Source organism: Stegostoma tigrinum, chromosome 10 (assembly GCF_030684315.1).
Source record: "Stegostoma tigrinum isolate sSteTig4 chromosome 10, sSteTig4.hap1, whole genome shotgun sequence".
Taxonomy (NCBI): domain Eukaryota; kingdom Metazoa; phylum Chordata; class Chondrichthyes; order Orectolobiformes; family Stegostomatidae; genus Stegostoma; species Stegostoma tigrinum.
The window spans coordinates 48091653-48116906 of record NC_081363.1 but is presented as its reverse complement, the minus strand read 5'-3'; the positions used below and the strand labels follow the sequence as shown (position 1 = coordinate 48116906).

General features: G+C 39.6%; 1 protein-coding gene across 4 annotated transcripts in view; it reads right to left on the bottom strand.

Annotated features, from left to right (window-relative positions):
• ktn1 (kinectin 1) overlaps positions 1-25254 on the bottom strand; it is a 130221-nt gene that overhangs the window by 82451 nt on the left and 22516 nt on the right. For 3 of the 4 annotated variants that reach the window (XM_048537215.2, XM_048537218.2, XM_048537216.2), the window contains exons 3-10: positions 22531-22641; positions 19446-19610; positions 19182-19358; positions 12326-12456; positions 8768-8890; positions 7636-7779; positions 4108-4202; positions 1206-1350 (exon numbers count right to left, since the gene is read on the bottom strand). In XM_048537215.2, coding sequence (XP_048393172.2) covers positions 1206-1350; positions 4108-4202; positions 7636-7779; positions 8768-8890; positions 12326-12456; positions 19182-19358; positions 19446-19610; positions 22531-22641 — 1091 coding nt within the window. The remainder of the gene's footprint in view (positions 1-1205; positions 1351-4107; positions 4203-7635; positions 7780-8767; positions 8891-12325; positions 12457-19181; positions 19359-19445; positions 19611-22530; positions 22642-25254) is intronic. The other variant, XM_048537219.2, reaches the window with a different exon arrangement.

Sequence of the window (25254 nt, the reverse complement as noted above, 5' to 3'; positions counted from 1 at the left end):
TGACCAAGTGAGCAGGACAGGGTTCAAGGAGAGTCATCACACAGATTTATGTATATATAGCACAGGAGGCAACTAAAAAAAGTTAAAAATGTGTTAAGTCATTATTGTGACATGGAATCAGTTTTTCCATATGATTTGACATTTAGCAAAGACATGCAAAACTCGTTTATCAAATTTTATCATCCAGATTTTAACAGAGCATAGAGCATATTCAGGAAGTAAATAATAAAATATTCTTTCCCTCCACACATTGCTGCCGAATGAACTACTTGTTTTCTCTTTTTCAAGAAATTAACAAGTAACTCAAATAGGCAAAACTATATAATTCGTTTCAAAACCAGCAGCCAAAATAATCAACACAACACTTTCCTGGTTCATTTTGTTCAAATGTATATTGTTGAATATTAAGTAAAAGGCATGTATAGAATTATTTCTTACAGCTGTTGTAGGGAGATGGGCAAAAGGTTCATTCCATACATTTTTAAACTGTATTATTTTCAGTTCTTTAGTTTAGCTGAAACTCCCTCTAACAATCCACACATCCATTGACCTAACCCAAAACACTCAGTCAGGGAGACATGCAGCACACAGAGACCCATTGGTCCAACTTGTCCATGCCAACCAGATATCCTAGATAAATCTAGTCCCATTTGCCAGTATTTGGCCCACATCCCTCTAAACCCTTCCTATTCATAAATCTACCCAGATGCCCTTAAAATGTTGTAATTGTATCAGCCTCCTCCACTTCCTCTGGCAGCTCATTCAATACACATACCACCGCCTGCCTAAGTAGTTGTCTCTTAGGTCCCTTGTAAAAATCATTCCCTTCTCACCTTTAAAACTATGCGCTCTAGTTTTTTTTCTACCACCCCAGATAAAACATTCTATTTTTTATAAAAGCAGGAAGGTATGAATAAAGTAAACCTCTAAGCCTTCGATGCCTCAGCCTATTCAACCTCTACCTAAGGTTTAAATCCTCCAACCCCAGCAACATCCTTGTCCGAATCCTTTCAGGTTTCGCTACATCCTTCCGTTACTAGGGAAACCAGAATTGCACTCATTATTCCAAAAGTGCCTAACCAATGTCTTGTTTATCCACAAGATGAGCTCCCAACTCCTATACTCAATGCACTGTTCAATAAAGGCAAGCATACCAAACACCACCTTCCATTGCCAATTCTTGCTCATGAAGTTTAGTTTTATACCTTCAGTTGTTGAACCGTCTGTTCATAAGAAACCTCCAAATTCTTTTTCTGTGCCTCTTCCTGTTGAAGACGATTTGTTTTTTCTGTAAATTCATTCATTAATCTAGCATAATCCTGACGCAGTTTGTTCAGTTCTGTCGACTGCCTACATTGAAATTAACACCAATTAATTGGTCAGTTGCTTTAAATAGTATACTATGAATTTTTTTTTAAAAAAGTACTTTTTCTGCCTTTCACCTAGGGAACAGAAATACATGCGAACATAATACATCCATATAATACATTAAACAGTTTGAACAGCATTGTGAAATGCAAAGTCACAATTTTCATAATGTTTTTCAATTCACAGGCAAAATAATTCTCAGAGGGCCTAAGTATAACATATTCCATCACTGTCAGCAATCTGGGAATAGTGATAGCTTCAGCAACCTTGCCTGAAGGGGAAACTAATTCCTTAAATTGTGGAGCTTCCTTCACACCATCTCCATCTGGTTAAGAAGTAACATGTGTTGTCAAGATGGGTTTGAGGTGAATGTGGACAGGAATACAATTTCCTCTGGGAATAATTCAAACATCTGAAGAATAGTTTCACGCTGTTGCAGAGCACGAATGGGAGTATGTATGATATACATAATGGGGGAAGTCGTAGCAATCCAGGCCATTGTGGAAGGACCACTGGGATAGTGTAGGGGAATGGGCTTAGATTAGTTCACAGGTCGGCACAAAATCGAGGGCCGAAGGGCCTATTCTGCACTGTATTGTTCTATGTTCTATGTTCTAAGACCACTTTGGTGTGGTATGCTCTTGCTTTGGAGAACAATTTTTTTAAAAAAAACAAAACAAGAAGCATCCGGAGAGAGCAACTGTTTACTGGACAGGTGATCGGGTGATTGCCAATACTGAAAACGCTCACTTCTAAACCAAAGCCGTAGAAAAAGTGGTAATGGATTGGCAAAGACAAATACATGGTCTGCTCGCCACTGAGTATAATGGGGCATTTTGACTCAAATGCAGCAAATTGTCTGAGACAAAGGACATCCTTGAGTGAGTAAGCATTTAATTTCAAAGATAAATATGATCAGACAGTACAATAAAATTAATATAGTTTGTTCCGTAAAACTGACAACAAAATTTAAGCCCCACTACAATGTTTAGTTTTTGATTTAAGACTCCTTTTTAAAAACTCACTGAAAGTTACAAACCTACTAAAACCAAAATTGTACTTGTGACATGCTTAGTTGTTAAGTATAGTTCATAGTGTTTTATGAATGCTGTTGAGCAAGTAAGTAGTTACATACATACATTCATCCATGAGACAGGTTGTCTTATTCCTCACTGCAGAGTCTGTCTACTTATGTTTGTGGAAGTGGAAAAAAATTACACATGTATGCCTTGATTGCTGCCACAACAGTAAACATCTGTGTACAGTAGCAGAAGATAGTAACTGTCATGGTCTCTTTGGCCAATTTTGAATATTCTATCCAAGTAGTCACCAAAACTGGAAAGGGTTTGTTCTTTAGTCTTGATTTCAAGAAGAAAATTACACATCTTCAAAGCCACATGTCAAATTTTGCAAGATTTGTAATCACAATGGCTTTTGTGAATCACCAGATAATTTATTTTTTAACAAACAGGTTTACAACTCATCTCAGAAGAAGACAGGAAACTCTATTGCAACAGGTACTTTTGGTTTCTGCTGAGACAAAATGATATTTGCCCACGTTAAACCAGCTTTTGAGAAAATTCCACGATGAAGAGCACCTTACAACCAAGGACTTCAGAACAGTCAGCTGAGAACTAACAGCAATATTCTGGGAAGAAAACAAAAATCAGTATCTTTCCTTTAACCTGTTTCACCTTAAAAATGCACCCTCAGGATGACCAACAGGAGCCGCTGCAGCTGAAAAATGTTTGCTTTATCAAGGCTTCACTCCAGTCAAACATCAGGAAACATTAGCTTTATGCCGAATCAGAGACAGTAAAACTACAATTATTAAATTATATTAGTCAGCTGTGTCCACTTCGTTCATCACTGAGCTCCATAAAAGTCAAATTCTATACAACTCAGAGTTTCAGTTCTTTGCTAGTGTGCCCTCTACTCAGAGAAAGTACACATGGTTTTATCCGAAATGCTTCAATTACATTGAGGTTTTTCATCTTCGTGTTGTTGAATATCAAAACACTTGATGTTACCAAAACACTGCAAAGTTCTGACTAATAGCAAGATGACAAGGGGCAGCTAGCTTTCCTTCATAGTGAGGTCCTAGAGGGCAGCAACAAGTTAAACTCTCACAAGCTGCTATGCTAGTCCAAAGATTCTTGTCAGCCAAGACACTTCACTCTCAAAGAAAGCAGTTATTTTTTCAATGACTGCAGTCACGGTTTTTTTTGCCATGAACATGACATAAGCAAAATGTGAAATGTTCAAAATGGCTGCATGCGCCCATTACAAAGACATTGTGGTGACAGGGGAAAAAACAACTCACTTTCTGCATATACGTGGTGACAGTTAAGACTGAAGGTACACACTTATGCAGTTTCTGCCAGCATAGTTTAAACCACTTGTTAAATATATTGTGACTGTTGACTTCGTGCATTTCTTGGAGACGCTCTGCACAATCTGGTCTTTTAAAAAAAGACTGAAAAATACTGCTCCTTCAAGTAACCAAAAGTCAACTTCAATCTTCTTACTTTCCATTCCCTACCGACATAGGTGTCCATTTTCCTCCACGCAAGCAACTAGTTAAGTAGATTACCCTTGCAAAACCACTAGTCAAAGCAGGGAGTCAACTGCTGATTCCAGTCAGTTGTAACCATTTTGTTCAGTGCATTATATTTAATAAAAAGTCAAAATTACTAATTTGCACTCAATAGTTTAGCTCTTGGGTTCAGGACAACTCACTTGCTCTCCATTTGGCTGGGAGCCTTGCTCACAGCATCTCTCAGAATCCTGTTCTCTTGTTTCAATGCTTCTGTTTGATCTTGCAGCTGGCGAAACTGAAGGAAGGAAATATTTTTCATTAATTCAATTAGAGTTTATGCTCCATTCATTTTTGCAGTCATTTGCAGTTAGATCAGCCAAATTAGTAACAATATAATTTTAGTTTTTGAAACAGCCTGCTACCTAGTACTAAATTTCACTTTGGCTCAAGCAGAATCCTGCTGGTTTGTATTCAGCTCCAGACTTAATTTAAAAGTTATGGGCCAAAACAAGACCCAAAAAAAAAACACAACTTTGGGTGAACTCCAGAGATGAGGCAAGTGACTATCCTTGACATAAAGGCAGCATCTGATCAAGTGTACTATCAAGATGCTCAAAGGCAAGTGAGATCATGGGAACTGGGGGAATTCCCCGTTCATTAAATTCAACACCAAACATTAAAGGAAGACTGCTATGATTACCTGAGGCTAGTCACTGATTGACAGCACTGTAGGAATTCCTCAGGGTAGTAAACAAGGACCAACCATCATCAGCTGCCTCAAATGACGGGCCTTCCTTCATGAGGCAAGAGGAGAGGGATGTCCACTTATTAAGGATTCATCTCATTCACAACTCTGCAGATACTGAAACAATCCATTTCCACATGCAGCAAGGCCTAGATTACAATTCAGAACTGCACTAAGAAGTGGCAAGTCTTAGCCACACTGCACAAGTTGTTGCCAATGAGAGAATCTAACCATTTTTTCTGGAATAAAAGTCTATTATAATTGCCGAATCCCCCATTAATATCCCAAGAGATTACCAATGACCAGAACCTAAAGTGGATCAGCTATCACGGCAGGTCAGATTTTGGAAATTTCGCAAAAACCAAAGTAACATCTGACTTTCCAACACACGCTCACTAATGTAAGTAATACATTATTCCACTGGCCTGGATGAGTGCAGCTGCAGAAAAAAAAAAACACACCAACTCCAAGAAGCTTGACACTATTTAAGACTTAGCATCCTGCTTGGTTGGCACCTCACTTTTCAGTTTCACTACTTACTTCATCCATCACCAGCAGATGGTGTGACACCTGAAAGATGTACTCTAAGAATTTGTCAAGGCAGCACTGACAGCACCTTCCAAACCAGTAACTTTCACCACTTGGAAAATTGAAGTACAAGACACAAGGGAACATTAACACCTTGAAGATTCCCTCTATTAGCACATTATCTAGACTTCCATCTGTAATTGTTTTTTCCTTCACTGTTGCCAAGTCAAATTTCTCAAGCACTCTTCCCAATAGCACTCTGGCACCTGCATGACATGGATTGCTGTACCTTAAGGCAAGTCATCACCACCTTGGGCAGTAATTAGGAACAAGCAACAATGCTAACTTTGCCAGTGATTCTTATTTTTTAAAAAGTGCACTCTCAAATGAGGGAAGAATCGATCTGTAGAAAAACTGTCGCAGCCATTTAAACTAGTTTCCCATGTTAAAAAGCTGACAGGATCATAGAAACATTCTTGTCACTTTCAAAACATGCATCTTAAGCTATAGTGCATTAGGATATTAAAGCTTTGGTTAAAAAGGCAGCTTTAGTGTTAAAGATGCTCAGCATAGTTACGAATAATTTAAAGTCATATTTCAAGCTGCAATTTGCAAATAATTTTATTCACCACGAATTGGTACCAAATATCAAGAAAAGTCACAAGCATTCGGACAAAATTTCAGACCACCTGATTAACAGTTGTTGAAGTGGTAACCTTCATGAAAAGGGACAGATAAAAACAAGCATTTACAATGCCAGATGGAAAAACTACTTGAGCAGCTGCACAGTGTAAGGGCTTAGTACTCTTCCTTCAGAGAAGGAAATCTTAAGACCAAACTAGAATGGAAAATCTGTACATCTTGCATATACATTTCAAGCAAACTGACATTGCTGCAGATGGGTAGGAGTGAAGCCAACAAGGAAAAAAGCATCGATTCGCAAAGTTTACTGCCAAGATCAAAATCCACCATTTTTTTAAAAAAAACTTAATCATAAAGTTAAAGGCACACTCTTTTTGGCAACTGCTTGTAGTGATTAAAAAACTATTTCAGTGACTGAAGTATTTAATCAAAGTTTCCACTTTACCACTCATGACACATGAACTACATATCTACGAACGTCAAGTCACTTTATTAGCAGAAATGTTAACTATTTCATTTTGAACCCTCAGATTAAGTATCAGTTAGCAAAGGAGCAAAGAGTACTACTTTTATAAGTTATGTATTAAAACATACACAGCTCATTGCTGAACCATGACAGATTGATTCCCTTTGGCATAATACAATAACACTCTAGCAGAGCATAGTTCTCAGCTGAAGAGGACTAATTGTCACATTGGATATATTTCCCTGACTAAATTTGAGCAACTGTTTATGCAGTCTTGGAAATTAACAACACTTTCACACTTTCAAGCCGAAAGCAGAAGTGGAACTTCAAAAAAGAAAATGTAAGCGAATCTCTCGGAAACCAAAAATTTTAGATGCACAACCATAAAAGGATTAGTGTCTTCATGTTTCCCCAGCAATCTGTCAGAAAGGAGATCAATTTAATTTGCGAATAAACTAAAACCCAAATTTAACAATGATGGTAAATTGCGCACTTTTTCAAATCAGGAAACCACGATCTTCATAAAATGTCAATGTAATTGTGGAAAGAAAAAAACTTTATCAATTTTACAAAGTGTGGAGCTGGATGAACACAGCAGGCTGAGCGGCATCTCAGGAGCACAAAAGCTGACGTTTCGGGCCTAGACCCTTCTTCAGACAGCAGGATGGGGAGAGGGTTCTGGAATAAATAGGAAGAGAGGGGGAGGTGGGCCGAAGATGGAGAGAAAAGAACATAGATGGAGAGGAGAGTATTACAAGAGAGTTGCAGTGGGAGAGGTTCCCTGAGATTGGTCCAGAGGGAGGAGGGTAACTTCTTCAGGTGAGGCATCCCTGGAAGAGGCTTCGCAGGGAGGTTAAAATTGTACAGAGATAACGGGAATCGCAACCTCAGGGAATCTCTCCCACTGCAACTCTCTTGTAACACTCTCCTCTCCACCTATCTTCTTTTCTCTCCATCTGCGGTCCGCCTCCCCGTCTCTCCCTGTTTATTCCAGAACCCTCACCCCATCCCCCTCTCTGATGAAGGGTCTAGGCCCGAAATATCAGCTTTTGTGCTCCTGAGATGCTGCTTGGCCTGCCGTGTTCATCCAGCTCCACACTTTATTATCTCTGATTCTCCATCATCTGCAGTTCCCATTATCTCTGATACAATTTTACTAATGGCTTGTTAACTTTGTTTGGGATTGCTTGCTTTTGTTGCCTTCCACAAACAAAATATAGGATCTATAAACAACCCTGTAGTGATAGCAAATTAACTCTTTTTAAATAATGCTGTGAAATGGAATTAATATTGCAAGTTTAATCTGTTACAGAATATAAATTAGAAAAATTGATTCTTCTGACATACCTGCATCTGAGTTTCATTCATGTGATCCTGGTAGCTAACTTGCAGCTTGTTCTGCAATGTTCCGAGTTCTTTTTCAAGGGCAGAACGCTGTTCCCTCAGTTTGGTCTCAACAACATTGGCTTTCTGTTTCTCAGTCACTAACTCCTAATAAAATTTAAGCCATTATGATAGATATTAAAGGTGCACTTAAGTTCAAAACTGGGGTCAATAAATCCTCATTTTCTTAGGCAAGAGATCAAAAAGAAAATCAAGTCCTGCTAGAAGACAGTCGTTGAGTACAAAATTTCTGCTGCCACTCGCAGAAGTCCCTCCTTGAACTATTTCCATAGGTCCAAATGCATAAAGCACACAAATCTTTTGAAGTGCTGCCAAGATAGATCCTTTAACACTAACAGCCATTAAATCACATGAAAAGAGGAAAAGCTAAACATCTAAAGTTACAGAAGGAAGATGGATCAATGGAATACACCAAATTTACCTCTGATCGGCTAGAGCTGCTGAATTCTCAGTCGTCATTGAGATGCAAAGCTGTTGAGATTCTTTTTACAATCCCACATTGGCATAAGGTTGTGTCTCCCAGAAACATTAAAATACTGCAAAAGGAGGCAGCCACATGTCCCTCTCCCACTGATTATGCTCAAACCACCTATATTGTCTGCTCAGCCACATCCCTGGTGTGTAATTAATGTTAACTTTGATATTGAAAATAGCGAACAAGCATATCCAGTTTTCATTATCTTAGAGATGTAATGAATAATTTGATAATGTTCCATCCAGCAGCTCTTTATTGCTTAGTTTACGATTTAACAGTGTACAGGTGAGCAGCATTAACTGGGAATTCACCTAAACTCAATGACAGATTCAATCTGTGGTTGAGTTTAGAACAGTATGCTCGAACATGCATTTAAAGTTCCACGTTGTGAACACTTATAAAGTAGCTTCCTAGAACATGGTTAACATAAACTACTTAGAATGTATTATTTACAATGAGATTGTGGAAAACCTTGACTTAGTTCCAATTAGTACATTCAAGCAGGAATCAAAAATTCAGAAATGCTGCATACAGGAGAATAAACATTCTTAAAATCAAACCATTTCAATGAACTCTATAATAATTGACAAAGTATATTACCTGACTCAACTGTTTGCATTTATCATTTGATAGATTAACCTCATCTTGTAAAGCTTGAAGCAACTTCTCTTTATCCTGTAACTGCTGTTGTAGTCCATGAACTGAATCACATTTCACACCAGGCTGAAAGGGATTAAAAACATGTCAATCCTCTTGAGGAATGCAACATCTCCCACACCATAATACACAAAACTGACAATGATTTGGCAGTGAAATCAGAGCTGGATAAATCAAGTAAAATGCAAGTGAATTGACCAAAACAAACCAACAAACCAAAACAAAACAAATCATGGTTATAAACAATCCAGAAATTCTGAAGTCAACAAAAACACTGGACAAACTCAGCAGGTCTATCGTCCCTAGGAAAATAAAAGCAGAGTCCAGTGTATTTCTTGCTCTGAAGAAATTGCAACCTGATCTCAGTATTACAAGAGCTAAGTTAGTGCTTCAAATAACTGCTGAGGCCTTGCTAAAGACTCAAGATCTATCCCCAAAGCTGTTAGCTTGGTTTCTCATTCCAGAAATGGTGGAGCACTTAAGATTTTGAATTATTGGACTTGATTTGGCATTTTGACCATCCATAGTACATTTGCTTTAGTGCTGCTTTGAAAGCAATGAACTCCAAGAATGCCAGAAATAAACGTGGTAACCTTCAGAATTCTGAGCAAATTAGAAGCCAAAAGGATAACCAAGAAACTGATTAGGCAAAGAAAAATATCAATGCAAGAAACAGGAGTCTGCAAAAGCTTCAGTATGTGAAAAACTAAAAAGAGGGGACAAGCTAGGCAAGTGTATATACATTACAGATGCACAGAGAATTTACAGTGCAGAGAACTCAGTTTTATTCTGTGCCTGGCTTCAGAAGGAAATTACAGAAAATTTCCCAGAAATACCAGGCAACCAGGGGTCCTGTGAAAACCAAGAAATTCGCAACAGTAAAACAAAAAGTACAATTGAAAGGCTGATAAACCCCCTAGACCAGATGAGCTACATCCCAACATGTCAAAAAGGAGGTCTCCTTTATAGATAGTGGATGCTTTGATGGCTCTCAAAATTGAATAGCTCCTGGAAAGATCCCTGCCAACTATAAAGTCGCAATGTATTCCCACCATTTACACGAGAGAGAGGGAGAATGGAGAACTACATACCTGTTGTTATTTTGATGTTAGTAGTAAGGATCATGTTAGAACTTACAAATTACAAGATATCTGTACATTTGGACAGCATCAACATGGATTTAAAGGGAAATGATGTTGACAAACATGTATGTTTTGCAGGATGTTATCTGCAGTATAAGTAAAGGAGACAGGGTGGATCTTGGCAAGATATTTCCCCTGGCTGGTGTGGACATTAACTCAGGATTAATGATGGATTGAGATGAGGGGAATTTCTTCAATTTGATAGTGGTGAATTGCTGGAAAACAGAAATTATTAAGTGCCCAGAGACTAATGACCTAATGTGAAGATGGCATAGGAAAGTGGCACCATGGTAGATGACCTAATTAATTGGCACAGCAAGCTGAATGGCATGCTCCTGTTCCCATGCCATCTTATTTGGCCTATTTGGCTTTTCTAACATTATCATGTCCAATGGTTAAGTACAAACAATTCAGGCTTTTCTGATGTGTAAGAGTGGTTGTGTTGATATTCCCATTTCAAAATTAGTTTCAACAGAAACTGAATCACAACTAAAATATTAGAACTTCCCCTAAACAAACTAAGTCAAGAATTGCAGAATTGAAAATTTAGTTTTACTTTTACGATAATTACCTTTAAAGCAACCAATTCCTTTTTAAGAGACTTTACGCACTATCAAAATAGTAGAATATGTCTATCAAGGTTCAGCTGCAGTTGAAGTCAAACTCAATACTCACGTTCAACATTGATCACAACCTTAAGAAATACATTGCAGAAAGAAAGTTGCAAAGCAACATGACTAACACTAAGTCCAAGTAGATTTTTTGGAAGAGGAAATACTACAGGACATGAGAGATAGATAGATTTAGGAATCAAGAAAACAGATTAATTTTAAACTTTTACTCATCTTGTAGTAATGAAACTGAAACAGATAAGTGATATTTTTAGGCATAAACATACAGGCATATTATTGCAAGTGGGCAAACAGTACGTGGATAGGAGAGTTACAGAACTTGAAGGCCTAAGTTTAAAAAAGTTCCAACATCCATGTCATACACCCAAGCTTTTAATGCTTTTGTAATACCAAATAGCATTTCATGTCAAACAAGTTAAACCAGTCGAGCAACTGCACCTATGAACAGGGAGAAAAAGAAAGTAAGAGACAATGCGAGTGAGCCACAGCAGGAGAGATCACAAGCCAGCCATTGTTACATAAGTGTACAGAACATTAAAAAAAATTAAGAAGTTGTTACTATCAGAAATAAACTACCAATACTTCCATCATAAAGTGGACTTGAAGGGATGGGCTTGCTTCATGTAGGAACAAAAATGTAAGGAAGCAATCCAGAGTTATTCAAAACAGACTTTTATGGGCAGATGGCACAGAGACACAGGAAACAGGAGTCGGCTATTTAGCCCTTTAAAAGTTCTTGCATTGTTGAAACACGTCTAATTGTCTATTTCAGTTCCACTTTACTGTGTTATTCTCCCAGTATAGGAGAAGAGAAATATCTAAAAAAAATGGAAATCACAAATAGAAATTGCAGGAAAAGTTCAGCAGCATCTATTACAGAAATCAGAGTTAGTGTTTCAGGTCTGGTGATCCTGCTTCAGTCGAAAATCTGCTGACAATTTTTGACTATATTGGTCAAGTGAACAATCTTTCCTAGGGAAGGAAACTCAATTCCTTTCAATCAGAAACTGACATCATACACCAAATCCTTAATTTGTTTTAAGCATCTAACATGTTAAATTCCTTCCAAAAAAAGGATTCCACCTCAAACAGAACAAAGGAAGGTGGCCTAAAAAGGCAGACACAGATACTAATATCAGAAGAATCTTAAAAAGAAAACTGTACATTCCAGAATGGTCTGAATTCGGGCAAGTCTGTAGGACAAAAGACTCAAAGCATTCAAATTTTACATTACAACATCCATGACAAAACTATGATATACAATGGCAACTTTGGCAAAGTATCCAGAAAACAACACCGGTACCTTTGTGATAATAAAATGGAGGCTGGATGAACACAGCAGGCCCAGCGGCATCTCAGGAGCACAAAAGCTGATGTTTCGGCCTGGACCCTTCATCAGAGAGCTCTGAAGAAAGGTCCAGGCCCGAAACGTCAGCTTTTGTGCTCCTGAGATGCTGCTGGGCCTGCTGTGTTCATCCAGCCTCACATTTTATTATCTTGGATTCTCCAGCATCTGCAGTTCCCATTATCACAGGTACCTTTGTGGTTCAGAAAGGGATGGAAAAAGAGAGACGTCGCTCTATGTGGGCACATCAAAAGTACTAACCACGTAAAGGGGATATTAAAATTTAAGATAATTGCGAGGACTTGCTGGATGGATGACAGGATTGTCTAAACAGCCTCTTATCTGTGTTCATTGTAATTGATTAAGAGAATATTCCACTTACTTTCTGCCACATTTCTTGAAACACACCAGCTTTCTCTTTCAGAATGTCAGCAACACAAATAGCCTCCTCCTCTGTGAATGCCATCGTTTTCAAAGATGACAGAAAATCCTTAAACTTTATATCTGCATTTTCTGTAAATTAATATAAATCAGCATCACAATTAAAAAAATTAGTGTGTGCCTCCTCAGACACTAGTTAAACATTTGAAGGATTCTATTCAACATGAAGCACTCACATTGAACAGGATAATTGAAAATTCTGTCACTGCTACAAACTTGAGTTCATATATATTTCAAATCAGCACTTTCATGGTGTAGTGTGTTATACATCACTAACTAGTCAGTCCAAGAAACGTCAGCACACTTTTCCTGGAAAAATGGCTATTTTGTTCACTGGGATTTGGTATTGAAAGGCAAGGAGAGGCACAGGCCAGATGCAAAATACTGCTCCATGACCTCAACTGTACTCTGCACATAAAACCAACTCATTAACCAAATAATCTCAGGGGCTTCCTATACCACCTGCCTCGTTGTCTTAACAGTTAACGATTTATTACTTACAGGTAGGGGTAGGGAGGGAAATCTCTGATGTTGGGGGCCAGATAGTAGATGGCACAAGTGGGAGAGAACGATATGCTAGATGTGGAGGTTGGTGGGGTGGTATTTGCAGAACAGGAGAATTCTGCTTTTCATAGGGACTGCTCTCCGCAAGACTCCCTTGTCTACTCCACAGTCCCTATTAACCCCTCCACACTTGGGATCTTTGCCTACAACCGCACAAAGTGCTCCTAACCACTCTTCACCTCCAAGCAAACTAGTCGTCATATCCAACAAGGGTTCACCTGCACATCCTCCAACGTGGTTGACCATTTCCATCGCTCCTGATATGGTCTCTGCAATCAGCGAGATCAAGCACAGACTTGGGGGCCGGTTGTGAAACATCTGTGCCCTGTACACAACAAGCACCACGTTCCAATCACCAGCCATTTTAACTCCTCCTCCTACTCAGATGATAACATGTCCATCCTGGGCCGCCTCCAGTGCCACAATGACACCACACACAAACTAGAGAAGCAGCACCTCATATTCCACCTCATGAGCCTACAGCCTGATGGCCTGAACATTGAATTCACCAATTTTAAAATCTTCCCACACCCAGCCTCATCCTGAGCCCAAACCTCCCTCGCATCCAGTTTCTTTGACCTGACATAACTTGACCATCTTCTTCCTCACTTGTCCTACCCATCCCATTAACCAATTCCCACAACCCTCTACCTCCACCCAACCTATCATCACCCCACCTACCTTTCCCCCAACAGCCACCCTCCTCCCTTTATTTCCCAGCTCCGTTCCCATCCCCATTTCTGAAGGGTCTGACTCAAAACAACTTTCCTGCTCTTCTGATACTGCCTGGCCTATGTTCCTCTAGCTCCACACTACATTATCTATTTAATAAAATCAAGTTTTCTGGAGATGGTCAACATTTTTAAGCAAACTCAAAAAAGGAGGTAGAAACTCATGAAAAGCAAGCTTTAATTCGCACCCATCTCCTCTCTTTGGCCCAGTCTGTTTCCCTGACAACTTGGCCTTTCAAAGATAGCAGGTCAAAGTCATAAAAATCTAATCTGTCAGGATACTAGAATTGACAAACTCATGACGTTGACACCACTGGATCATTGTTCTTCTTCTCTAACTGACAATCCGAGCACTAAAAAAAAATTTAGCAAGTCATGGCAAAAATATTACTCAGCTTATAACCAATTTCTTCCGAAGTAGCATGACAGAAAGCTTGGGGATAAGAGTCACAACACATCTGACAAGGTACAGCAGCAGTCTATACTCTGAATCCAGTTTAAAAACATATTCCCCCCCCTCAAAAGGAAGAACATAAGTCAGATGTGACACCCTGAACCTGCTTCATCATTGCAAACTTCCAATCCTAATAGTCCATCACATACTTAAGTAAACATATGAGTCATGTTGTCCTTTCCAAAAGGATTTCAAAACCTTCCAATCAATTAGAAACCCATACCAAGTTATCAATATTTATTTGCCCTATCTGGGGACTACTGCCGTAGTAGTAAGGTCCACATCTCTAGACCAGAAGTTCCAAGGTTCAAGTGCTGCCTGCCATAGAAATGAGTCATGGTGTGTTTGAACAGGTTGATTAAGTACTTTTGACTTGCACTACCAGTACAACCTAATTTTGTCATTTGACAATAATAAATTCATGTCAAATGATATCCCATGTAAACTAGAAAATCAGATCGGAGTTCTAATGAAAGCCACTGGATGTCAGTAGAGAGTCATTAGTTCAGATCACCAACATTACTGCAAGTTCACTCATCTTTGGGGGCCCTGGCACAAAAGAACGCCAGGATTTTCCCTGCAAAATATTGTCCATGATGATCCATCACAACTTTTCAGAAGGAAATACAACAGAATACTTGAAATTACAACAATTTAGACATCAAATCCTACTATTTCAAATGACTAGCTTGATTTTTCATGATGATTGTCAACTGATAAGCCACTTTCAATATAGAGTATTCTGAAAAAGTTGTTGTTTCGGAGCATGAATTCCAGATGTAAATATAAAATTTATGCATCACAACATCCAGGTTTATAGTCAACAAGCATACAGAAAAACTATTCAACCAATTCCAAAGTTCATTAGAAAAACATGATACATTAAGTCCTGAAATATGTTGATTACCCTTCTCCAAAAAGGAAAATTAACTTACAGAATAAAGTCACATTTTGAATATTTTCATAAAAGGAAAGTCAGTAAAAATTCAAAGTACTCTGCATGTTCAAAGTCAATAACAAACAAATTGCTGGAAAGTTCAGCAGGTCTGGCAGCACGTGTGGAGACAAATCATAGTTAAAGTTTCAGGTCCAGTGATCCTTCCTCAAAATGCCTAGTAGCAAGGAAAATGTTAGTTTTTTAACAGAGAACAGGGATCCAGATTAGAATCCCACCACAGAAGACAGCAAAATTTAGAATTAAAGGAGGAAATATAGGAATCTAGTGAAGACCATAAACAAACTGGAAAAGCCCATCTGGCTGAAATGTCCTTCAAGGAACGGAATTTGCTATCCTCACTAGGTCTGGCCTACATGTGACTCCAGAGCCATAACAATGTTGTTGGCTCAACTGTGCTCTGAAACGGCTTAGTAAGCCACTCTGTTGCAATCACGATGAAGTCTCAGAACTGAAACTGGACAGACCAACCAGTATTAATAGACACCAGAAAAGACAAAAATGGCAGAAACACAGTCCTGTCAGCTCTATGGAGTCCTCATCAACTCCTGGGGGCTAGTGCCAAGATTGGGAGAGCTGTCTCACAAGCTAGTCAAGCAGCAGCCTGACAGACAGATGCACTCTCCGAATCATACCTTAAAAAGGTAATATCTCAGATACCAACACCATCCTTGAATATATCCTGTCCTATCAAGGGCAGACTCAGAGGTGGCAGTACAGCAGCATACAGTTGGGATGGAGTCAGCCTGCAAGTCCTTAACATTAACTGCAGATTTCATTCAGTGACATGGTTTCAGGTTAAGCTTCCTGCTGGTTACCATGTATCATCTTCTCTCTCAGTTGATGAATCAAAACTCCATGTTAAGCAACACTCAGGAAGCACCAAGAATGACAAGAATGCATAGTGTCCTCTGCATGGAGGATTTCAATTTCCCAGTGACTCAGCAGCAGCACTACTGATTAAGCTGGTCAGGTCCTAAAGAACATGGCTGCTACATTGTTCCTCACCACTTGCTGCAGACCCAACATATTTGACCCCATCCTTGCCAATCATGGCAGTTTCAGTCCAAGTGACCACCACAGACCTTGACATGTCCCATCTTCACAAACTGGGGGGTATTCTCAATATGCGGCACTACTAAATGCTAGCTTCAACAGATCCAGCAATTCAAGACTGGACCATCTGAAGCAAATGTAGGCCATCAACAACAGAATTGTCTGCAACCTCATAGCCCTGACATGACCACTACCTTTTAGCCAAGGGACCAACTGCGTTTTAACGGACAGCACAGGAGGGCATGCCAGGAGTAGTGCCAGACATATCTGAAAATGGAGGGGCAGCATGGTGGCTCAGTAGTTAGCACTTACCTCACAGTAACAGGGACCTGGACTTGATTCCACCCTTGGGCGACTGCAAATGGAGTTTGCCCATTCTCTGCATGGATTCCTGCGCAGTGCTTCGGTTTCCTCCCACAGTGCAAAGACATGCAGTCTAGGTAGATTGGGCAATTTTAGTATTGCCAAGAGTGTTCAGGGATGTCTAGATTAGGTGGGGTACAGTAGGATCGAGTCTGGGTGGGATGATCAGAGGGTTGACGTGGGTTTGTTGGGCCAAGAGAGCCGGTTTCCCCACACTAGGGATCCTATCAGCTTGATCAAGCTACCAAATAGGACTACTACTTACATGCCAAACAGCACAAGTAGTTCAGTGATAGGCAAAGCGGAGCAATCCCACAACCATCTGTGGAGTCTGCAGTCCTGCCACATCCATTTGTGAATAGGAGCGGACAACTGAACAACTCAGTTGGTAGCTCGGAATGCATTGCCACAGACGGTAGTGGAGTCGGCCTCATTAGTGGCAGTTAAGCGGCTATTAGGTAAGGATATGGATGATAGTATAAAAGGTAGGGGTGGAGGTTAGACAGGATTTAGGATTAAGGTCAAAGTTCAAAGTTCAACACAACATTGTAGGCTGAAGGACCTGGACTGTGCTCTATTGTTCTATGTTGTAACTCACTCGAGGCAGCTCTGTAAATAATCCCATTCTCCACAATGGAGGAGCCCAACACATCGGTTCAAAAGATAAGGCTGAAGCCTTTACAGCAATCCTCAGCCACAAGCGCCCAGTAGATGATGCATCTTGAACTCTTCCAGTGGTCCTCAACATCACATCAACCTTCAGCCAATTTGTTTCACTGCAATATCAAGCAACAGTTGGAGGCACTGGATAGTGCCAGGGCTACAACACAATTTCAGTAAAACTACTAAGACATGTGCTCCAGTACTTGGCACTCCCATACCCAAGCTGTTCTAGTATGGTTAGAACAGTGGCATCTACTTGACAAAGTCAAAACTTGCCCAGCTGTGTCCTGCACGTAAAAATAGAGGACAAACCCAACTAGGCCAATTACCACCCCAGTCTACTCTCCATCATTGGCAGGTGATGGAAGGTGTCAACAATGCTATCAAGCAGCACCCGCTCAGTTTGGGGTCTGCCAAGCCACTCAGCTCCTGACCCCATTACAGCCTTGGTTCAAATTCAGATAAAGAGCTGAATTCCAGAGTGAGGAGACAGCAACAGCTCTCAACATCAAGGCTGCATTCAACCAAGCATTGAGGGGCTCTGGCAAAACTGGAATCAGTATCAGGCAGCAAACTCTATGCTGGTTGGCATCATAACTGGTGCATAAGATGGTTGCGGTTATTTCAGGTCAGTCAATCAAAGCTCCAGGAGATCCCCAAAATGTCTTGTCCTCAGCCTATCAGCATTCAGTTGCTTTATGAATGATAGTCCCTACATTCTAAAAAAGGTCAGAAGTGGGGATGCTCACAAATGACTGCACAATGTTCATCGCAATTCCCAACTCCTCAGATCCTGCAGTAGTCCATGTTCTAATAGAACAAGATCTGGGAGTATATCCAGGCCAGGCCTGGCCTGAATAGTGGCAAGTAACATTCCATGCCACAAAGCATGCCAGGCAATGACCATTTACAAAGAGACAATAAATCACCACCCCTTGACAAGTTGTTAGGGAACGCTGAGGCCAAAGTTGATGAAAGAAAACCAGGGATGGTAACACAAACATCCTTGGCCAGAAAATCCAGTGGTCTCACCGCAAACAGTGGCTGCAACAGCAGTCAGAGGCTAGAAATACTGCAGCAAGTAACTCACCTGACTCCCCACAGGCCACCGACCATCTCCAAGGCACAAGTCAGAAGCGTGATGGAATATTCCCCACTTGCCTGGATGGGTGCAGCTTTAACACTGCAAGCTTGGCACCATTCAGGACAAAAGCACCCGCAAGACTGGAACTATATCCACAAGCATCCATTCCCTCCACCATCAACACAACAGTACACACTGCTGCTATCTACAAAATGCACTGCAGAAATTCAGAGATCCTGAGACGTTCCAAGCCCATGATCACTCCCATCTAGAAGGGCACCCATTGCATGGGAACACCATCTGCAAATTCCCTTCCAAGTCATTCACCATCCTGACTTGGAAAATATCACCATTCCTTCACTATCACTGGGACAAAAATCTTTGAATTCCCTCTTTAAGGGAATCGTGGATCAAACTTCAGCACAAGAACTGCTGCAGTTCAAGAAGGCAGCTCACCACCACGAGCACCTTCTCAAGGACAACTAGGAACAGGTAGTAAAATATTGGCCAGCTAGTTATGTCCGTGGCCCTCAAGTGAATTTACACTAAGTACAGAACTTCATTTACAGAGACATCATACTTAAATACAAAGCAAGCTAGAACAGTGTTATCCAGCACATCATTTCTGGTTTGTTTGTATTCGCTCAAATTACAATGTAATTATGTGATTGAGGTTTAAACCAATGTCAAAACCTTCATTACATTCAGATGATGGCAGATCAGCAGCACAGAGTTACAATTTGTGCTGAGAAAAAGAAGTGGTCTCAAGGCCAGTATGGGCTAACATTTAATTGTCTAAATTTCTTATTTATTGCAAACATGTTGTGCAACCTTTAAATGTAAAAAGACGAGTGTCTGTAACCAAAGATGTTCCATATTCAATGATATGAAATTAGCAGCTGGTCAACACAAGCATGAACAGAATACCTTTATCATATTCATTCCTCTGTTTCTTGGCAATAGGTTTCTGCACACCACTACCGATCACTTGGTTCTTGTCATCAACCACAGTATCCCTCTTTTCCACATGAGCGCCACCTTCAGCATTATCCACAGCAACGCAGATTGTGGACTTCAATGGGAGATTCTCCACCGAAGCTGAAACTACAAACAGAAAACACTAACATTTTTTTTTAAAAAGTATGATGTGGGGTTTTGGCATGACGGGATACTCAACACAGAAACACTGACCTGGTTCTATCTTTTGCTTTTTAGGTGCAGTTTTTCTTTTTGACAGACCACTTTCATGTTTAGTTTCCACTGATGTAAGCACTGGTTCCTGCTTTTTGATAACCATTTGAACTGATTCAGCATGTTCTTTGACAAGTGCACTGCGAACATCTTGAGCTGGTTCATCTGCAAAATTTCCATTGAAAAGCAACATTTGAAATGTGAGAGATAATGGGAACTGCAGATGCTGGGAGAATTCCAAGATAATAAAATGTGAGGCTGGATGAACACAGCAGGCCAAGCAGCATCTCAGGAGCACAAAAGCTGACGTTTCGGGCCTAGACCCTTCATCAGAGAGGGGGATGGGGAGAGGGAACTGGAATAAATAGGGAGAGAGGGGGAGGCGGACCCCTCAATGCTCAATGGGAAAACACTTGTAGATTTTAACATGTTTAATAAGATCACATTAAAACAGGTGAACAGGTAAAACAGGTGAACAATACTGTGGTATTCTGTGTGTGACAACAAATGTCACTTGTTTTACTGGGTCTGGATACGGCCACAGTACGGCCACAGTAATAGGTGCAGAATAGAAACAGTTCTCTCTTCCTCTCTCTCGCACATGCACACACACGGCAAAGAAAAACTGATTTCTCTATACTTGGGTTCAGGATGCTCAGATGGCCGATTTGACAATGAGATTTGTAAATGTGTCACCAAACTGGCGGTGATCTCAGATCCTGACAGTCACAGCTTGTCCTGCACGCAAAGTGGCACAAAAACATATGGAACACAATCTAGTCTCATGCCACAAAAGACACTTCAGAAAACAGCAAGCACAACCTTTGCAACTTGTCTGAGGCAAGTTTTGCCCAAGCAAAAGCCCAAAACCAATCACGAAACCTGTAAAGCACCATTCAAGCAGAACAGCAATCTCGACCTCCGAACAAAAAGGAAATTTTTCAACTATTTTCTTTCAGAGTTTGAAAAGGTTCAAATTAATGAGAACCAAAAGAACCGCAGACGTTGTAAATCAGGGACGAAAACAAAGTTGCTGGCAAAGCTCAGCTGGTCTTGCAGCATCTGTGGTGGAGAAAAAGAGTCAATGTTTCAGGTCCAGTGACACTGCTGTTGTTAACTCACTATCATTAGTTCTGAGGAAGGGTCACCGGACCTGAAACATTAACTGTTTTCTCCTCCACAGATGCTGCCAGACTGCTGAGCTTTGTCAGCAACTTTGTTTTTGTTCAAATTAATGAGAGACTTTGATCTAGGTTTGAACACAAACTTTCAAGACAGGTGTAATAATTTCAATGGAAAGCTAACTCAGGAGTAACTTGCAGAACTGTATTACCTAAAAGGTTATGAATGTGCTTGGTGAGCATTCATAAATAGGAAATCACTCTTCTCAAAACAATGTCAATTTCAGAGGTTAGCTTCTTAATGCTACAAAGTTCTTAATTTACTTAATAAACAAGCAAACAAAAACAGCTTCTCACCTTGTCAAATTCAATTTATCAATATCAACTAGACAAATTTTAAGGGAGACAACAGGTGATCAAATTTGAAGTGTAATGTACTGCACACAGGATAGATTAATAAGTTGTTAAAGTGTTTAAAATGAAATGCAAAAAGCCACAGAAGTTAAAATTAAAGGTTGCGAGTTTTTTAGTAAATTTAAATGTTCTACATTGGGTGCATGTGTCAACAGAACAGAGAACCATTCAATTACAAAACCAGAACTATAACTTGCTGGAGACATTGTTCAAAAAAAACCTTAGTGTTATTATCTCTGCCCAAGAATTGGAGATTATAAGTAATTCAAGAGTTTAAAGTGGTGCAAAGGAATGCTCTTGGTCACACTTGAATATTCAGTCTAAATTTAAAGAGAACCTTGGCTTTTCAGGTGGGGTCAGAGAGGTATTTAGATGCACAAAGTAGTCACAATGATGGGAAACATTAATGCAGAATATACATGTTGAATGTGACATGGGAACACTTAACTAGAAGTCGAATTGAGGACTCAAGAAGAATTAATTCTTCATGCAAGAAAAGTATTTTAGGAGAACTCCAGATACTAAAATCAAGGAAGTATTTCTCAAAAATGATGGGTTGCCATGTCAGGGTTTATTTTTGGAAGCAGAGGGTGCACAAGTGCCAAGAGAATGAGACACCAGGCGACCTGCAAATTCTTTCTGTAGACAGAAAATCTTGAGAATGACCTTCCTCATCCATCACTAACTTCTGTATGAAAAGGTCGAATTATTTTGTAACAAACTCATTATTACTTGACAGTGCACAAAAAAAAAAGGCCAAGGCAACTTTTAGTTCACCTCATTATTACCATCTATAGATGTAAGAACGTTCCACTGCAAAGGCTCCCAGATAAAGTTTCAAATATAGATTTGATTTAATAGCTTATTTCTGTCATGATTACCAAGCTGCATTCCTTGTATGTGAATTCAATGGCGAGTTATATTTATTTTCATCAGATCATTTCCAAACCAAGTGGAGGTATGTGAACCGGATAGATAACATTATCAATTGGCAGGATAATCCCAGGATATAAAGATTCTAGAGTCACCACAACCACCACCACCAGCCCTCACCTCAATTAAAGGGGGTAAAACTACAGCTTTTTTTGGTATTTTCTACACAAGGCTCAAAGAAAGGGCCTTTGCTGACTTGTTAGGATTCTTTTAAAGAGGGGGGGAAAAAATATATAGTCTATAGAAACCTTAGTACATAACCATTTTCTGAACCTATGTTTGAAGAATAATTCAAGTCGGGGAGTGTGAATTTTACTGCCTGAACAGATAACCTCAGAAGCAAAAAGACAGGTTGCCTTTTATAAAGTTGTCATTTTGAAGAGGAGACCTCCAGCAACAGATAGCTATTATATTTAAAAGACATATTTTAACAGGCTAAGTGGCAAATATACATGAAATAGCAACTGAGCAACTTACACTGCATACAACTAAAGGGAAATAGGATTTTTTTATTAATAAATTATCATTTAAATATATACTGCAAATTTCACACTCCTAATAGACACATACAATGAAATCTTAAAGCATCCTAGTTCTAAGGGAAAAAAAAAACTTACTGTCCTGCCTCCATAAAGATCCCTGCCCTTTCGACTCTGCAAACTGTACAGCAATTTCCAATCTGTCTGGACAAATCTGGTAGCTATCAAACTGCTCAGAGACAGAAGCAGCTAAAAATAAAGCAAATTTTTTTTAAAATAAGTCAACTGGCTAAGCTAGCAATTCAGTTAACTCAACAAAGAATAGATACATAAGGTTACATAGTTGCAATGTTACAACACTAACTTCAATTTCTATAGCAATTCTGTGCTCTGGAAAGACACAAGTGATTTTATTTGGAGTTGCAACACACTAGCAGGTGGGATCAACACAGCAAGAAAAAAAACCTCATCTAATGCTGTGCTTACGCCCCTTTTGCAGGGCTACGGTCATACAATTTCTAACAAGGAACAAACCACAAGAGACAACATTTCTCACAACTGATTTGACTTGGAGATGAAAGTTTCAGCACTCACCTTCATTAGAAGTATCCAACATATTCAGGAGACAAAGTGAAAGCACTACAACTAACACTTCATGCAACAGCACCCTATATTTCTGACATTTGCACTAAAAGTTGGCAAAGTTTCAAAATTAGTCCCATTGCTGGGATACTATGATTGGTTAATCACGATTTCCACGATCAAACAACGCTTGGTTATGCTTCACTGAAAATCATTGTTAGCCACAATTCTACCTTCATCAGTAAGCATTTGGGATGAGCAAGGGGATAGTGGAATGTCTGCAGATGTATTGCTTCCTCACATCACTAGTTTGGGAATAAAATGGACCTATAATGAAAGAGCACCCCAGCTTAATTGTGACTTGTACCTCCTCATTCCCAGAGGAGGCAGGAAACATTTTTAAAAGTTGCCTTTTATTCTGTCATGGGATATGGGGACTGTTTAGGCAAGCACTTGTTGCCCATCCTTAGTTTCACAAAAGAAACAAAAAAAAGTTAGTGAGCCACCTTCTCGGTGGTACAGATACAGTATGTTCTGATGGTCAAGATTCTGGACAGCTGGCGAGGTGAAAAAGAAGCAATGATTTCATCCAAGACTTCAATGCTTCTGCTACCAAATTTTCACTTGCAGATTTCAAATAAAAAACTAAATAATACCAGAAATTAGATACACAGATACCTGGGAAGTCCAATTGTTACTACAAAATCCTAGGTACTGGCAAATTGCCAGGTTTTTCTCTGATGGCAGATGGTTGCTCTAAAATTTTTAGATCAGAATCACTACTTTGAGTAGTCCTACCAAAGTCAAAAAAGTTCATGGCACCATGATAGAAGAAGTGTATCATACGCTACAAAAAAAAAGTTCTTCCTTAATCTGTTCTCACGTCCTATTCCTGCAAATAATCAATTCACATGTACGGATGAACTTTCAGAAATTACAAGAAGAACGATAGAAACAAGCAGCCCTTGGTTTTCTATAGATTGAGATCAATAATCTGCAACTGCCTCCTGGATAGAGGAGTGGAGATAGACAGACATTGTGGAATCATAATTCCACATTATAATAATGGAGGAGAAAATCACATGCTCTTTTGGGTGAGAATCATGACAGATGTGAAATAACTATGTTTCAGATAACAAAGTGTAGAGCTGGATGAACACAGTAGGCTAAGCAGCAGAGGAACAGGAAGGCTGATGTGTCGGGTCTAGACCCTTCTTTAGGATCCCTTCCCTAGGCCCTTCTGATGCTGCTTGGCCTGCTGTGTTCATCCAGCTTTACACCTTATGTCTGAAAAACCATCTTCAGTTATACTTCTACTGTTAATTTCCTAAATTCTCTTTTGTTTCACCATTGAATCACCCCGATTGATGATGTCGGCCAGAAAATTGAGAAAGAATATATATTTGCAAATAGATAAACCAAGAGAAAAATACTGTTTCCAGAATGGAAATGCAGTGGTCAAGGGCCATTCAAGTATATTAAAGACTGAGACAAGACTGATTTCTAAATCAAGAGTTATGGGAAATTATAGTTGAGGATTATCCAGTCATGATTGCCTTGAATGGGCTGATTGGGTGGACTGAATGACCAACTTCAGCTCCACATCTTCAAGTTTATGGCCCATCCTTGACATTTACTGCAGAGTGCATGTATGGCACCTGTCTAAAATTACAGTTCACCAGAAACATACTGTGACAGGTACCACTGACCGATGCTTTCTGGAGCTGGTGAAAGCTTTTCTACTCATTTGGGAAACACGGCCAGGTGGACTGAGCCAGCAAAGGCACCAGCACAGTAACCTCAATTTATAGTCCACAGAGCTTAAAACATTTTAATTAGATCACAGCTGATCAAACCTGTACATCAACCTCAAAAAAAAACTTATCCTTATCCAAAAAGTCCAGCTATTTCAGTCAATCCAATATGCTCAGTTTCTTGGGCAAAAGAACCAGATTTCCACAAACTTCTGTGGAGGACAAAAAGTAATTCCTAACTTCACACTCAAATGACCTAGTTCTAAATTTTAAAAGTGCATTCTCGTTTTAAGGAAGGAATTTCTCTGCAATCTATCAAACTCATTTTGCAGGTCTCAAATCAGATCTTAGTGTTCTAAAATGTAAAGGGAAAGCAAATGAAGCTTATTAAGTTATCTTCAATGTAACACTTGATTGAAGCGCTGGTACCAGTCTGGTGAAACAAGGCTGTAGTCCTTCCAATATCAACACTCTGCAGTTGAGAGCCCAAAACTGAATCCAGTACTGTGTATGGTGTCTGAACAAG